The sequence below is a fragment of the Uloborus diversus genome, chromosome 3 (genome assembly GCF_026930045.1).
Source record: "Uloborus diversus isolate 005 chromosome 3, Udiv.v.3.1, whole genome shotgun sequence".
Classification (NCBI taxonomy): Eukaryota; Metazoa; Arthropoda; class Arachnida; order Araneae; family Uloboridae; genus Uloborus; species Uloborus diversus.
Window position 1 is genome coordinate 3,964,077 of NC_072733.1, and position 15,767 is coordinate 3,979,843.

The window sequence follows — 15,767 nt, forward strand, 5'->3', positions numbered from 1 at the left end:
GAGTACATCGTTCGCAGCATGCTATGAGTGGGAAGATCTTTCACTTTATCTTTACCCATTAACAGTTCAATGAACTATAACTTCATCTGGGTCTCAAGTAAAATATCTCTGTTTTTCTTCCTACAGGTGGGACTTCTGGGATTAAAATCAGCTCGAACATTATTTGCAAGTTAAAACTTTCTGGTTTCCTTTTGGGTTTTTAACTTTTCAATGTCTTTTCATAAATCTTCCATAAACTCTTGCTTTTATGGATTTTTTTCCCGTCTCCCCCCATTTCTTTATACCTTTCCTCCGTAACTCTTGTATAGTGTTTCTTGGATCATAATTTTATGTACCTCGTTCTTCATCTTCGTAATATCACTGCATCAAATCAAAGGTTAAGTTTTTTTTTTTTTTTTTTTGCATCTCTGGAATTGTCGTTTTAGATGCATCTATCTGCTTCATCGTTTTAGATTCTTACATAATAGTTGACCTTTCATTTTGACATTAAAATTTCTTAAAATTAATTTTGAGACCGTTTAACTTCAAAAGTGGAATAGGTGTCATGGGTTTCTTAACCTGAATCTAAAAGTACATCATATTAAAAATAACTACAATAGTGTCTCGAAGTTATTGATTGGCAAAACGATCATGTACTTAAACGAGATATTTACGACCTTAAACTTTGACCTTTCACAAGGACAAACAAGTCAGATTGAAGAGAAATAGAAACTATACATATACTGTTTTCTTATAGTACAGTAGTACTAATTATGATAAAAAAAATCATAGTACAGTGCAATAGTGCTAACATATTATGAATTTTTTTACGAACACACCAGATATCACAAGTTTTTCACCCCCACCCCAAAAAAAGGCTCTAAATTTCGCGTCTAACTTTTGTGATATAAAAATAACATAATTTTTAAATCTATAAAAAACCTGTAACAGTTTATTCCTACAGATAACCAGATTACAATAAATGGAGCTGCCCTCGTGCCTCGTGCTTTGGAATCTGCAAATGCGGCTTCATCCATTGATGGAAATTACACTACGTGCATTTTTACACAGAAAACGAATGAATCATTCTGGGAAGGCTTTGTAGATCCGGCAGCAAAAATAAGAGCTCTAAAAATTACGTTTCACCGTAAGCATTGCTTTTTGAATTATACAACTGTATAAGCGAAATCAGTTAAGATGGCAGTGCAACAATATATTTACTTTCTTGTCATTTCATTCGTCTAGGTAAAGAGCCTGTCAACATCAAAGTAGTTATTAAAGAAAATATTACAGAAACAATTTGTAACGGCTATTCTGGAGCTGTTGGAGAATCAGGTAAAATTACTGCTATGAAATAAGATTAAATGAAAAATAATCATATAATTTTTGTGCTACAATCTGATTAAAGTGAAACCCAACGTAAATAAAGCACAAATTTTGGAGAAAGTACAGCATATAGCTATTTCAAGGCTACAATAGAGCCTCTTCATCAGTGCAGAAAGCTCACCAACACACTCTCGCGACTTTCGGTTGTGTTGGTGAGCTTTTTGCACTGATGAAGAGGCTTCATTGTAGCCTTGAAATAGCTATATGCTGTATTTTCTTCAAAATTTGTGCTTTATTTACGTTGGGTTTCACTTTAATCAAATAAGATTATGGACTGTTTTTACATTTTCCCCCCCATGAAATTCTATTTATTGAATAGGTAGTTTAATAAAAGTAAATATTCAAATATTTTTTGTCAAACTTTCTATATACATAGGGCTGAGTTAACGAAAAAGTAAGCTTTAAGTTTTTATACGATTTTTATATAATCGCCAAAATTTGAGTTTACCGTTTCCTTTGAACACGTTAGCTGCCACGCGCATTTGTAAGAAGCTCCTGGTCAGGTCAAGTGCGCAGTGAACGTTAGTGATTCGATCCTGAAATTACTATCAATATATATATGGTTTCATATCGTATTTTATATTTTCAGTCACCGATGAAACCAGTTGCCTGAGCGGAAATTTAAGTGTCAGTCATTGATGACTGAGGTGGCCGGAACGAAAAGTTCAGTGTCAGTCATCGGAGACTGCTTACATAAAGTGAATTAAATTCATGAAAAATTGTTTGCTACAATAGATGCGGCTTTTCCTTTAAAAAGCTAGGTTACATACTTCTGAAAAGCAGTGACTGACAAGTTTGTTAGGTATACAACTTGAATTCAAAGGTGGAAAAATCACATTGCCAGTCATGGGTACTTCTATATAGAGTAGCACCTATGTTTATAGTGTGGTTCTGATAAGTTGAGCTATGAGCAATATTTACTTCTTTTTTGGGTAATGGGGAAGGCGCAAAGTTGAGTTATGTTACTTAAATAGTAATTTTGCAAAGCATTCAACTTAACGCCTGTAAGCGAATATGTGATACTTCCCATTTTTTGAATTTGTTCACGGTGATCTTAGTCTAAGATCCCACCATCGAGTATCCAGGAATTGTTTAGGGCTCGACCGATGGCATTTTTTGGCCGATGGGCCGATGCCGATTGTTGGCCGATTGTTCAAAGATGGCCGATTGCCGATGGCCGATGCCGTTGGCCGAAGGCAAAAAAAAAAAAAAAAAAAAAAAAAAAAAAAAAAAAAAAAAAAACAGAAATAAATTGATAAGATTGTCAGGGATTTAAAGGATCATTGACTCATTTCACTTTACTTCCTTTCTACTAACAAGGAATTGTAATCACAAACACACAAAAAAAAATTCCTATTTCGACCTAAATTTCTATTTTACGATCACTCAATTTAAACTTCACAAGTTTTTTCGGCACATCTGTCCATGCATATGTACCTAAGAACATATAGATGACCGAAATGTCCATTTTGAACGCCTCCTTAGTTAATTATCGCAAATTCTCTTGTGATGTTTTCATGCGCGTAAACTTGTGTCACTCAAAAACGTTATGAAATAGTTAGTTGAAAACTCATACGTACGATGTATGATCTAAAAGTTCGAGGATAAGTTGTATAAAACCTTACCCTGAATGATTCACATTACCGAAGTACATCTATCTACAAAATAGTAACCTTGAACGACTATGCACTCCTTCCAAAGTTCGTATAGCTTTTTGAAGGACTCCTGGAAGACATTTATCGCAACCTCCTGTAAGGCCTCTTGTGCTGCTGTTTTAACTTCATCGTGGGGAAGATGGCGACTTTCATGTTGAGGACGCACGGTTCGATTGGTCAATACTCTGATATGAAAAACATATAACGTAACGTTTCGTCGGACTTAGCTCCGTGTGACTTTTACCTGTTTCCAACAAAAAAACATTTGTATGGACGCCGCTTTCTTCCGTCAGGCGAGGATAAAGCTGCATCACAAAAGTAGCGAAAAATGACTTCCAGGAGTGTTTCCAAAAGTTATATGAACACTGGCAGAAGTACATAGTCCCTCTAGGTAACCTTTTGAAGGTGGATGTGCTTCGGTGATGTGAACTATTCTGGGTAAGGTTTTATGCAGCTTGTCTTCCGAACTTTTGGATCGTACTACGTACAATCTGTATAGGGTGTAGTTATGCTTCTCCTTTTATGACTGCTGTATGATGGAAGACAAAAACAACAGCCCAAAAAAAAAAAAAAAAAAAAAAAAAAAAAAAAAAAAAAAGGAAGAAAAACAAAGAGACTGTTTAGTAACCAATCGATTTTTTTTTTCTTTTAACTGAACATATAACTATGATTTCAGTAATATTGTAATAATGTATGGATTTAGGTACACTAAACAGTTAAAAAACATTAAATTATGTTGTTTAATCATCCAAAAAAAGAATAAAACTATGAAACCGTCAACAAATTACGCAATTAAAGTGGAAAGATTGCACGTAGACATTTTTTAGTCATCAAATTAAACAAAAAGGTAACAGATAAATTACAATATTAAATAATAATAAGAATATTTTTATACTTTTTTAAAATTTATGAACAGAAAAGTTTGCATTTTTCATAAAATCTATAACAGTGACATAAATTTTGCGGAAAAAAGAAATAGCCATGAAAAGAGCGAGGTTCTTAACACGCGGCTACAATAAACAAACTCAATATTTACGCAAAGCTAATAACTGAACACATATACTACTCGATCTGATGTTTACACACGTAATATTGAACAATTTGATTTTATAATCTTTTATAAAGCACTACAATCAAGTTCAAATTAAATTTTTCAATTTAACAATAATTTTCTGGAATTTTAAAAAATTGCATAAATAGAAAATCCTTGAAACTTTTCTAAAACATATTATTAAAAATATGATGAAAACGAAAATAACTTATTCATTGATTTTATATAAATACATAAAAATAGTTACTTACAACAGAAAGAAAAAAGTCTATCGCTATTAATGATGCAAAAAAGATGGCGCATCACGAAATATTAGTGAAACAAGTATAAGAAATGCGCAAAATGACATTTCATGACCAAAATAAATAATCGCTAAATATTTAAGAAATGCTTCAAACGACGAGGGTGCATCAACGTCGAGGATGCCCTAACCCCCGAGTATGTTAGGGGGGGGGGGCACCCTCTGATTTTGGAGTAACTCACAACATTAAACTTCGGCCCCAACTCCAGCCTCATTTTTTTAGTGCAGAACCGCTACCAACGCCTCGGAAGAGTTTCTGAATCTACTTCAGGACTTCCGAAGAAAAAATTCAGAAGTCCCGTTGATTTCCGAATTAGTCACCATTCAAAAAGTCTTGAATCATTTTTTTACATTAATGCTCTAAATTCTTCCTAAACAATAGATAAAGCTTGAAAAAAAAAAATCTCTAATTTTATGAATGGTGTTAGTTTTAAACAAAATCAGAACTACAACTCGAGTTTAATTTCGGAAATTGAGGGAATGGGAGGAGGGGCACGCAAGCGTTCTCGGAATTACAAAAATAGTCGTAAAAAATAGAGTTCAAAATAATCATAAACATTGAGCAGAAAAACCCTTTTAAAACTTGCACCCGAGTTTGTTTTGACGTGCAGTGGCGAATTTGAAACATAGCAAATGTTGCAATTGCGCGAGAGGTCCCATAACCATAGGGGAACCGTAGGAGTTACAAAAATGCTTGTGATAAATGTTTTACAACTTCTGTTCCAAAATAAATTTCGACGGGCCTCAAACTTGTAGCTCCGCCGAAGCGATACAGAAAAGACTGCATTACTGTGATTCATATTACAAATATCGAAAAATTACCGTCGGTTTAACGGGAAACTAACAAATTGAAACAAACCGGTTTCGCCATCTCATATTTGTTTCCATAGTGTCCAATTCGGCAATATATCACCAAATGATCGTCAGTTTGAGACGCTATATTAGTTTTCTATTGAAATAAGTAATTAATAGCCACAAAAAATGAGTAAATAGGCTTTTAGAACACCCGATCGAAAACAAAAAGGGAACCATTTTTGAGTTATGACTTATGAGAGATAAATACGTACATCCAGTCGCAAGAAACAACGCAACAATTAACTTGTTTGGTACCTGAATGCAGTATTAAAAACTCTTTCAGGGGTGACTAAAATAGAAATTCATACTGAAATTCAAGTAAGCAATTTTATATGAAAACAATAACTCCCTTTACTTTGCATTAAAATGTAAAACGACAAAGGTCCTTTTTTTTTCAAAAACATCGGCCAATTCCATCGGCTTTTTGATGTTTTTTAAGGCCGATGGGCCGATGTTTCCTGCATGTTAGCATCGGCCGCCGATGCCGATGGCTAAGTTGTTGAACCATCGGCGCCGATGCATCGGTCGAGTCCTAGAATTGTTACCATAGATGAAGATTAAAAGTTGTAAATAAAACGCGAAAGTAAGAATTTCTACTTCTTTCACGTGAAATGATCAGGGTTGCCAGGGGTTGAAAGCTTAGAGCCGTAATTAAAGTGGAGGGAACAAGTCCAATCACTGGCTAAGCAAAAGCTGACGCAAAGACTCCAAGACATGTGACTCAACAACGACGAATGGTTGACACATTTTGCGTGAAACTAAGAAAAGAAAATTGATTTCTTCCAATGCTTTGCTTTAAAATCTATCACGTGACTTGGGGGTCTTTGCTTAGCGAAAAAAAGTCTTCACTACCTCCAACAGTGGCGGATCCAGCCGATCATTTTGGGAGGGGCCATCCAAAATTTTTGAACAAACTCTCGAGAAACTTTATCAAAATGAATGATTCTAAAGGGAGAGTGAGGGTGTGTGCTTGGAATCCCCCCTTTCTAGAAATATTTTACCTAAGAGGCTCTAGAAATCTAATTTTAAGCTATTTTTGCGCGGATTACAGAAAGCGATGGAGTATTCGTGAGCTCTCTCTCCGAAAAACTTCGAAATTTAAGCCATAAATACGCAAATTTAGGCTCTCATTGGTCTCGTGAGCAATAGGTGACTCTGAGGACAACAGCATTTGGAGAACGTCCAAGCGTCTAAAGTTGGAATCAAGATATGATGTAAACGAAGGAGCACAATTTTGGGAATAATAGTTCTTTTTCGAGGAGAGAGATATAATTTCTCTCCCAATTAAGGCTGAAATTTCTTTTAATGTAAAAAACATGTCTTAAATTTTGTTATTGTCTCATAATATTTTCATTTTTTTTCCTTTAAAAAAAAATCCTACAATCACAAGGCTTTGGGAGGGGCCATGGCCCCCATGGCCCCCCTTTAGATCCGCCCCTGACCTCCAATTCAACTCTTCTCTATGGTTGAAAGGTGCCTAAAAATGAGCAATTTACCCTCATCGAGTTTCGAAAACTGTTTTCATAAATGAAGAGTAAAAGATGGAAATAAAACGTTTAAGAAAGGTTGCCTATCTTTTCCGGGTCCCTAATCATTGTAGTGGGTCCCTAATCAGGTCAGTGGATGAAAGGTTTCCAAAGAGGGAGATAATTTACCTCTCATCAAGTTTCCGAAAATACTTGTCTTAAATGAAGAGTAAAAGCTGCAAATAAAACACTAAAGTAAGGTCGTCTACCTTTTCCTGGTCCCTAAGCGGGTTGCCAGAGGCTAAAAAATGCCAAAAAATGAGTAATTTACCCATATCGAGTTTCCGAAAATTGTCATAAATGAAGAGTAAAAGCTGAAAAGAAAACGTTAAAGTAAGGTTACCTACCTTTTTTCGGTCCCTAACCTGGGTTGTCAGGGGCTAAAATCAAGTACTTTACCCTCATCGAGTTTCATCATAAGTTTATAAAAAAGTGTAGGGGAAAGTACCCCAAAACGGGATAGCTTATCTATTCTTCACTTTATTTCTTATTGGGTACAAGGTACGTTCCAAAATTAGACGTCATTATAAAATATACACCTTTTCAACTATTTAAAATAGCTTTGTCACATTTGTTCAATAATATTTATGTGAAAAATACTGGTTTCACAAAGTCTTACACGATCCCGTTTTACCCAACCAAGGGTGGGTAAAAAGGGATAGGGATTTGTAAGTTATTAGGTTTTTACTGATTTTACTTTTGATTTAGTTTTTAGAACAAAAATTGGCTACGTTTTTATAGGAATAAACTTTTTAATTGTAAATTTGAAAAATTACATAACACGGAAATCGCCTTCTGCTTTGGAACAGGCTTCGTGGACCCATCCATGGCAGATCGAGCATTATATCCAGCCTTCTTCAGATTTCGATTCAAGATACAGAGCGTTGCAGAAAATACAATGCTTCATCCTTTTCAGCTTCATCTTCTGAAAACGACGACGTCCAACCTTGGCTAACTGATGAATTTTTTTTTTCTTCTTTTTGGGTTCTCTTATGTTGTCTATTTTTTCCAATTTTTGCAAATGATAAGTGTTTTTTTTTTTTTTCAGGTTCAAAGTAACATTTTTTAACTTAGTCTTCCTGTTTTGCATCTCCACTTGATTTTCTTTCACGCCTCGTTTGTTTTGTCTTCGGAACATTCAAGAGACTTGTTTTGGCAGCCCTTTTTTCAGCTTTTGAGTTCTTTCTCGTTCTTTTCCACGGCAACGCGATTGAAACCTTTTGCTCTAGTCATCGATGTAGCTTCAGGGTTTCTCAGACTAAGGGTTTAATTTCTTCCAAGAAAATTGTACAACCAGTGCTTACCCGCCATTTTTTAACGGTGTTTAAACAGGGCTGAATATTGTTAATTTCAGTTCAAAAGCTAGGATTCTGATGTCGGTTAGGGTAATTCCAAAGAGCCTTTCTTCTTTTATCAGTACATTCTGATCTAGCTGTTTTTCCTGGTCTGCAGTAAAGACGTTTTCAAGCGTGCCCAGCTTTTTTACCTGCAGCCAGTTCTGGTTTCAAAGCATTTATGCGAGCTTTTTTCAATTTTCTCTCTAGTGTAGATTTGGGGACATTAAATGAATGGGCAGCTTTCAGAAAACTCATCCTCCCTTCTAAAACTTCTCGAACAGCCTCTGCCATGCTCTGCTCATTCCAGCTATTTCTAGACAAAGTTCGCTGATAATTGCGAGGCATCTTGTATTCTGAAACCAAAATAAATTGTTAGCTTTTTAAAAATTGCCAAAGAAAATATGATCAAAGTTTAGTTGTGATTAGGTTATGTTTTTATAATATTATAGTGCACACAACGTTAGTTTTCTGGTTTATCTTTGTAGAAGCCGTCCCCTAAAAAAAGGTTTAAAAAAACGTAAGTTCTTTGAATTTAAAACGTGAATTTTTTGTCAAAACGTTTTTCTGACATATAGTTTTAACCTATAACTAAATTTTGTACATAACTCAGGACAATTATTTAAATTCCAAATGTAAAGTAAATTATTTTATTTCCAAAATATAATTATTTAAAATTAAAATAAATTCTTAATTGTTTATACATATTTTAATTCATTACTTATTTCAATTAAAATAACTTAAACACATTTCCAAAACATTAATGGAAATGGTCGGGTAAAACGGGACACACCAAAATTGTATCTCGTTTTGGGCACCCCAAAAGTATCCCGTTTTGCTCGACTGTGATGCTTTTGACAACATAAATGGCTGACCCGTGAACCGTCACTCACTAGCATTATTTAAATACATGTAATTGTTGTTATAAAAGAGCTATGAACAAAACGCAGTACTTACCGGAATCGTTCCGAAGGACGGAGTATCACAAGGACAGTTATATTCAGTAAGTTACCGCCCTATAGCCAGGGCTAAGGCAGAAATACATGAAATACACCGCAATATTCGAGTTGAACCGAACCATTGTTTCGGTCACTCGTCTGGTCAGTGCTAATTCTATATTAGCTACCAGTTTGTTTGGCACTCTTGGCTTCCTTAAGAGGTTTTCCATCTCCAGCTGAGTCACTTTCCTATGCCGGGCTGATGAGTGCTAATAAGCACGAAACTGCAGTCCTCGGCTGGAATTGACTGAGCTGGCGGTGTATTTCATGTACAAGGACAGTTGTTCTGCTGTCAAGAAAGTACAAAGTAAGTAAAAATCAAACTTGAAAACTTTGAAAAAATATTTCTTTGCGAAACACGTGGCTAGAGAGAGAGAGAGAGAGCGTTGAGAGATTAACTGAGAATGCTGTCATGGCGGTCGGGAACCAGTTTAGCCTGTCTCCCGCGAAATAGCACTGCCAGTCAAGCTCCGAGGCTCAATATCCCGTTTTGCCCGCCTATCTCGTTTTGGGGAACTCTCCCCTAGGTAAAAATATTACAAAACCAATGGTTTAAGGCTGCCCAAGCAAAAATGGTCCAATCATAGGGTTGCCGTTGTTCGAAGTTTCAATATTGAAATATGGGTTTTTCGATAATTTAGTTTTTTAAATGTTTGTGAGTTATTTTTTTTATTTTGCGAGATTTATTGAATTGTTGCTTTTTTATTTCTTAAATTCAGACGAAGAGAGATCCATTGTGATGTTCTGTCCCAAAGCTGCAGCTGGAAATCGCATATATATAATAGATTTAAACCAAGGTCTTCATAATTTCAGAATCTGTGAAGTGAAGGCATATCGTCCTAATGGTAGTGTATTTTTCATTTTTATGAACTGAAACATAAATGCTTAAATATTTTTGTGGAATTTTATGCAAAGATGAAATACAGTCACTCATGGTAACTTTCAGCCATGTGAGTGGCAACTTAATGCCTCTTCAACTGCTTTTAGTATTTTAAACTTAAACAAAGAAAAATAAATAAATAAATAATAATAATAATAAAAAGTTGCAGGCCTAGTGCTGCATTCTCCCGGCCAGGTCACTAAATAGGTCTTCTACTCCTTATTTTGAAACAAAAAATATTGCTAATCTTGTAAGCAGCTCATAGCATCGTTCAGTAAATCTGAAGTTACTGCTTGGACGCTATTTTTGAAATTGCTCTTGGCATTCTTTTAGCATTTTAATTAAATATGCGATGTTACGAATAATATAAACACTGTGATGCTTTGTGAAGTACAAAGGAGGAATTTTCAGCAATCAGAAATTTTATTTAGCTGCCGTAAAGATTACTATTTTCAGTAAAATAACTAGTATTTCCTATGAAGCTGTTCTACTTATAACACTAAATATCTTTGGTACATTAAAAAGTATTAGTTTCAATCTCCGTTGGGTTCGAAAATAAATTTCGAGGAAGAATTAAAAGCGCAATTGAGATGCGATAAATTTTCCTTCTGTTAACCTTCCCCGGCTGCGTCTCTCTCGCCAAACAACTTTTCGTCGAGACTTTTCCCTATTCCCCCCCCCCCTTCACAACTGAAATGTAGTCTGTGGTAACTTTTAAAGCTAACCCCCTAAGGTAAATGAGCGGCGTAGAGCAAGCCCAGGGGATTAAGGTGTCGGGTGGAAGAGGTTCTCACAATCAAAAGTTTATAGGGGTGAGACAGGGTGGAATGGCTTCCCCTGGATGTCACCCAATGATACCAGTATTGACCTAGTAGACATTCACAGTCCGGAGGAGATAGATTTGCTGACACACGGACAGACGTGGTTAAGACGACAGGTTTTAATAGTAGATTTATTGTAATACTAGCTGTACCCGACGCGCGTTGCTACGCCAACAAAAAAATACATCATTATACTGATTTTCATGACAATCGGTTGAACGGGGCAGAAGTTGCTACTCTGCAGTGCCACCTGGTGGCGAGTGGCTTCAATGAGCATATTATGCACCTTCTCAGTTTAAAAATACATATATATAGCAATTTTCATAATAATCGGTCCAGGTATCAAGTGAAGCCGTGACTATACTCAAATTTTGTACTCACGCAGTTTGCAAGATCAATCAATCGCTAAAAATATCAAATAGAAAGTTTTAAATCCCCCCGTTGCATGAAAAGCCATAAAACAATAAAGAAAGAATTTATTTCTTCAAACTCAAAAAAATGGCAACAGCTAACTTCTTATCAATGAGATCTTTCACGCGAATTAATTTCTGTAGCCGATAATTTTATTCGTATTTATCCAATGGATTGTGACTTAAATTGGAATAAAAAAGGAACTATCGATCGGATTTTTTTCGAACTGGTCTATAAACATTCCCAGTACCACAAATAACAAACGGTGAAAGTTTCAGCCAAATCTGCCGGGTAGTTTTTGAGTTCATGGATGACATACAGACAAACATTCATTTTTATATATATAGAAAAGTAGTAAAAATAAATTAAAGGACTTATTTTATAGTTAAAATAGGGTCACTTCAAGCCACGTCCCATTTCTGACGTGGCTCAACATAACCTTAAATTACCAAATGGCTTTGAACCAATCAAATAATTAATTTTAAATGGACTTAATAATTATCTTTCCTGATTTTGGACGCAACTGTACTATAGGATGGATCATCTAAGGGGACACATTATTAAAAAGGTGCTAAATGCTCTCAAACTAACATTGGGAAATTTTATTCTTTTTGCCTCCGAATGGATTTTGAAATTTCGATTACTTTAGATCGTAAGTTCCATAAAGATCGCAACAATAATAAATGTTTCTTTGTTTACAAGTGACCTGTTTATCAAAAATCATCTGCTGTGTGCTTATACCCGCTATTCTAGCTGAAGATAGTCACAGATTGATAGATCAGGGGAATACGGAGGGTGATCGAGGACACAAATCTATTTTCTGCTCCCGAAATTGAAAACTTCAATGAAAGGGACTTTTTGTGACGATGTTCCAGCCATTCAATCAACCATTACGTGCCGAAGAACGTTCCCGAAACCAAATTCAATATGTCCATGGACAAAATGGTTGATCATTCAAAACATTATATTGAGTTTAATGGATCCTTATTTGAATAAATACTAGCTTTAAAACATTTTACCAAGCTTATTTTGGTCTATCACTAAACTGTTCGGTTATTTTTAGATCACACTGTGTATGATATAGGAAAGAATTTTGTAACACGTCAAAAATACATTAGTTCTACCTCTGACCTCATTTCATTCATCCAAAATGTTTTTTCGAAAACATTTTTGACTACCATTAACCTAATGCAGAAAACGCTTGTCAATCTAGGGAAAAACTTATAAAAATTCGATACTGCCTAAGGACCGGGTAAACAACTAAACAAGAATAAAACTTAAGTGATTACTTCAATATTTTACTTGTAAAAATATTTCTGGCACGAAAAATGGAGGGTACAAGTTATAGCATTTTAATTTATTTCAATTTCAAAAGAATATGGATCAGCATCCTGACAAAAGCTGACTGTACAAAAAATGAGTAACCCCTAGATATATCATGAATAGCTTCCTTTAACTCCTTCAGTCGGAATTATGAAATATTGGACCAAAAATGTTGATATTTGGCACACAGTGTACTATGGTAAAGGGTATCTTATAGACAAAGTTTTGAGTTTGTAGGAGAAAAATTAAAAGAGTTATGGCACGTCCAATATTCCGGACTTATATTTTTGAAATCAATATTTCATATACAAAAACGATAAAATACCGAACGAACTTCATTATGAAATGTTCTACAAACAATTATAAGACATAATATAAGCGCTTGAAACGATTAATTAAAGATTATATATTTTTAAAAAAATGAGGAAAAAACCTCGCTTTTCAGATGAAAATCCATGGTTGGAAAAATGAGCCACTCTCTATATCTCAATCCTTATATGTCAGTGTTGTCAATCCCAAAACGAATTTTTTTTTCACAGATTATAATAAGTAGAATGTAAAGAGTCAACTACAAAAAAAAAAAAAAAAAAAAAAATCAACTAATTAAATCAATTATTAAATGATTAGCAGCTGTTTAAAGTGTATGTCCGGTATACCGGACACCAGGTCTGAAGGGGTTAATAGCGTATAAGTCCGACTCTGGACTTGATAACCGCCTGCCTTCGGGTCGGAAGGGGGTCCCCACACGAGGTTTTACAGAAGCGTTGCATCAAGTCTAAGGCGCTTGCTATGGATTTGATGACGCAAATCGTCCAAATTACGAGATAATTTCAGCATTTTATTTGCAGTTCCAACATATCGCACATATTCTACGGAGTTCAAATCAAGGTTGGCCCGGTTTTCCCATCTCATATTAATAACAGGTAAATACAATAGTAAAAACCGGTAATTACCGTTCTGGGAAATACTATGTTTTTCCCACATGGTAAAAACTGATTTTTAAAAACATAGATATAAATTCAAAACAATATTTAAAAATCTAAAAATTGAGTTCTAAGTAAATAATAGGTTGAAAAAGTGAAAAAGAGAAGTAAATTTACAAAAATGGACAATGAAGTGGATTTATTTATTAATATTTACACAAAACACAGATAACAAATCATAATCCTATTCATATTCTTCATCTTCTACTTCCACATTGGGTTTATCATCATGTAACAAAATACATTAGAGGCTTTTTGCAAACACAGTCTATTTCAAATGTTGTTTTGGATGAATAAAAATAGAAAAATAAGTTTGGGAGGTGCTGATGTGATGCAGGACGGACATCCCTTAAGATGCTCCATTAACTGCAGAAATATTGCTTAAATTTTTCTACCATTTGGTGAAATAGTGTTTGTAATGCCTTCAGAAAAATGTCTTCGACTAATTTTTCAAACATTCCATTTGAGTGGACAACAATCTGGCAGCAAATGCTACTGATGATGCAAAAGAACATTTTCTTTTTCAAACCAAAAAGTTTAATAATTTTATTTTATTGTGTTCTAAAATATTTATTTAAGAAATTAATTATAGTTAAAAGCTTTTGTGGCCAAATTTTATGTTTTATGGAATAATTATTATTTAGTTATATTCCTTTCCTACAGAATAATTTTAAACCCAAGGGAATTTTGTAATAACTATTTTTAACTTCCATTTTACACAATCAGATTCAGAAAGTCAGAACATTTCTTACATATTGTTACTTTGAAGTTTTTCCCGGTTCTTACCACTTTTCCCCGGTATATTTATCACTTTTCTCAATATTTCCCAGTTTTTCCGGGCGGGATGGGAAAGACAAGTTTTGGACGGGAAAAAGTTAACCCTGGTTCAAATCAAGTGATTTTGCAAACCTATCGAGGCGTAATAGTGCCGTCAAATTGCTGCAATAATATGACTTGATAGAGAGACCTTTCGTGTAGTAATTGATATTGCATACTTTGAACATGTGATTGAAGAAAAGGAAAAGCGCAGCGAAATAAAATTCTCTGATAAAATCAAGTTGTCTGTTCAGAGATTTTTGTTTTTACTTCCTTTTACAAAAAAGGAAGTATTGTATTCGCGAAAAAAAATTTCACTCAAAAATCGGCCTTAATTTCCATTTTTCTCACCTCCGAATGAATGTTAAGTTTATATTTTAACCCGATCACACGTGGATATATGCCTAAGAACGTACAGACACCCGAAATATCCATTTTGACGATCCCCGAGTAAATTACAACGAGTTTTCTCGTGACGTCTGTATGTACGTATGTACTCTCTTAAAAAATTCCAGCGATTTTAACTCAGACTGAGTAGATTTTCACACCTTTACAGTTTCGAAAACGCACTTTCCTTATAGGAGTGAATTTCATTCCTCTTGCGGAGTGGTTATTTTCACTCCATTTGGATAAGCTAATTTCACTCCCCTTGATAAGTGTTTTCCAATCTTTTTTAAGACTAAATTAATATCCTAAATGAGTGACTGCTTTCCGTTTTGGAAAGCCGCTATTTCACTCTTTTTTAGAATAAAATAGATAAAATCATTTCACTCTCATTTGGTGAAATTGTTTTTTAAATGTGTTTTCATGTGCTTATGCTGTGTATTTGAATTTAAAACTGTTTTTTAAATTGTTATTTCATTTGAAAAAAAAAAAAAGGTTGAAAAAGTGTGAAAAAAAAAAACTGTTTTTAGTGTTTCCGAAGAGGTTGCACAAAAACTGTATGGTAAGTACGAAGACTTTTCTAATTTATTAAAACTTTAACTGGTAATATTTCTTGAACTACTCGTATATCGTTACAAATCACCCACGTGCAATATTACGTACATTTCCGAATTTAAAGATTAAAATAAAATTAAACAAACCCACACACTTCCAAATAAATAGATTTAAAATTTTGAAACTCTATATTAATATTCTCGGTGTGCCTTTTAACATTAATAATGTTTTAAAAGTTACCTCAGTTCAAATTAATTTAAAAAGTCACTCATAAATTATGACAAGATACGTTTGAATTCAATTTTGTTTCTTCGGGGCCATTCATTAATTACGTAAGGACAATTTTGGCAATATTTTTGACCTTCCCTTCCCCCTATGTAAGGGTATGTAAGATTCCCCCCCCCCATCTTACGTAAGATTCTTTTTTTTCTTCACAATAATAAAATAACAAATATTACATCACTGGGATCGTTCTTAAATTAACTATCATTATTATTTTTTTAAACCTT

The 15,767-nt window shown here is 34.4% G+C and overlaps 1 protein-coding gene across 1 annotated transcript in view; it reads left to right on the forward strand.

Moving 5' to 3' along the window:
- LOC129218181 (sushi, von Willebrand factor type A, EGF and pentraxin domain-containing protein 1-like) overlaps positions 1-15,767 on the forward strand; it is a 100,520-nt gene that overhangs the window by 37,127 nt on the left and 47,626 nt on the right. Inside the window, exons 3-5 of the mRNA XM_054852399.1 lie at positions 944-1,126; positions 1,225-1,314; positions 9,805-9,930. Of these exons, the coding sequence (XP_054708374.1) occupies positions 944-1,126; positions 1,225-1,314; positions 9,805-9,930 (399 nt within the window). The remainder of the gene's footprint in view (positions 1-943; positions 1,127-1,224; positions 1,315-9,804; positions 9,931-15,767) is intronic.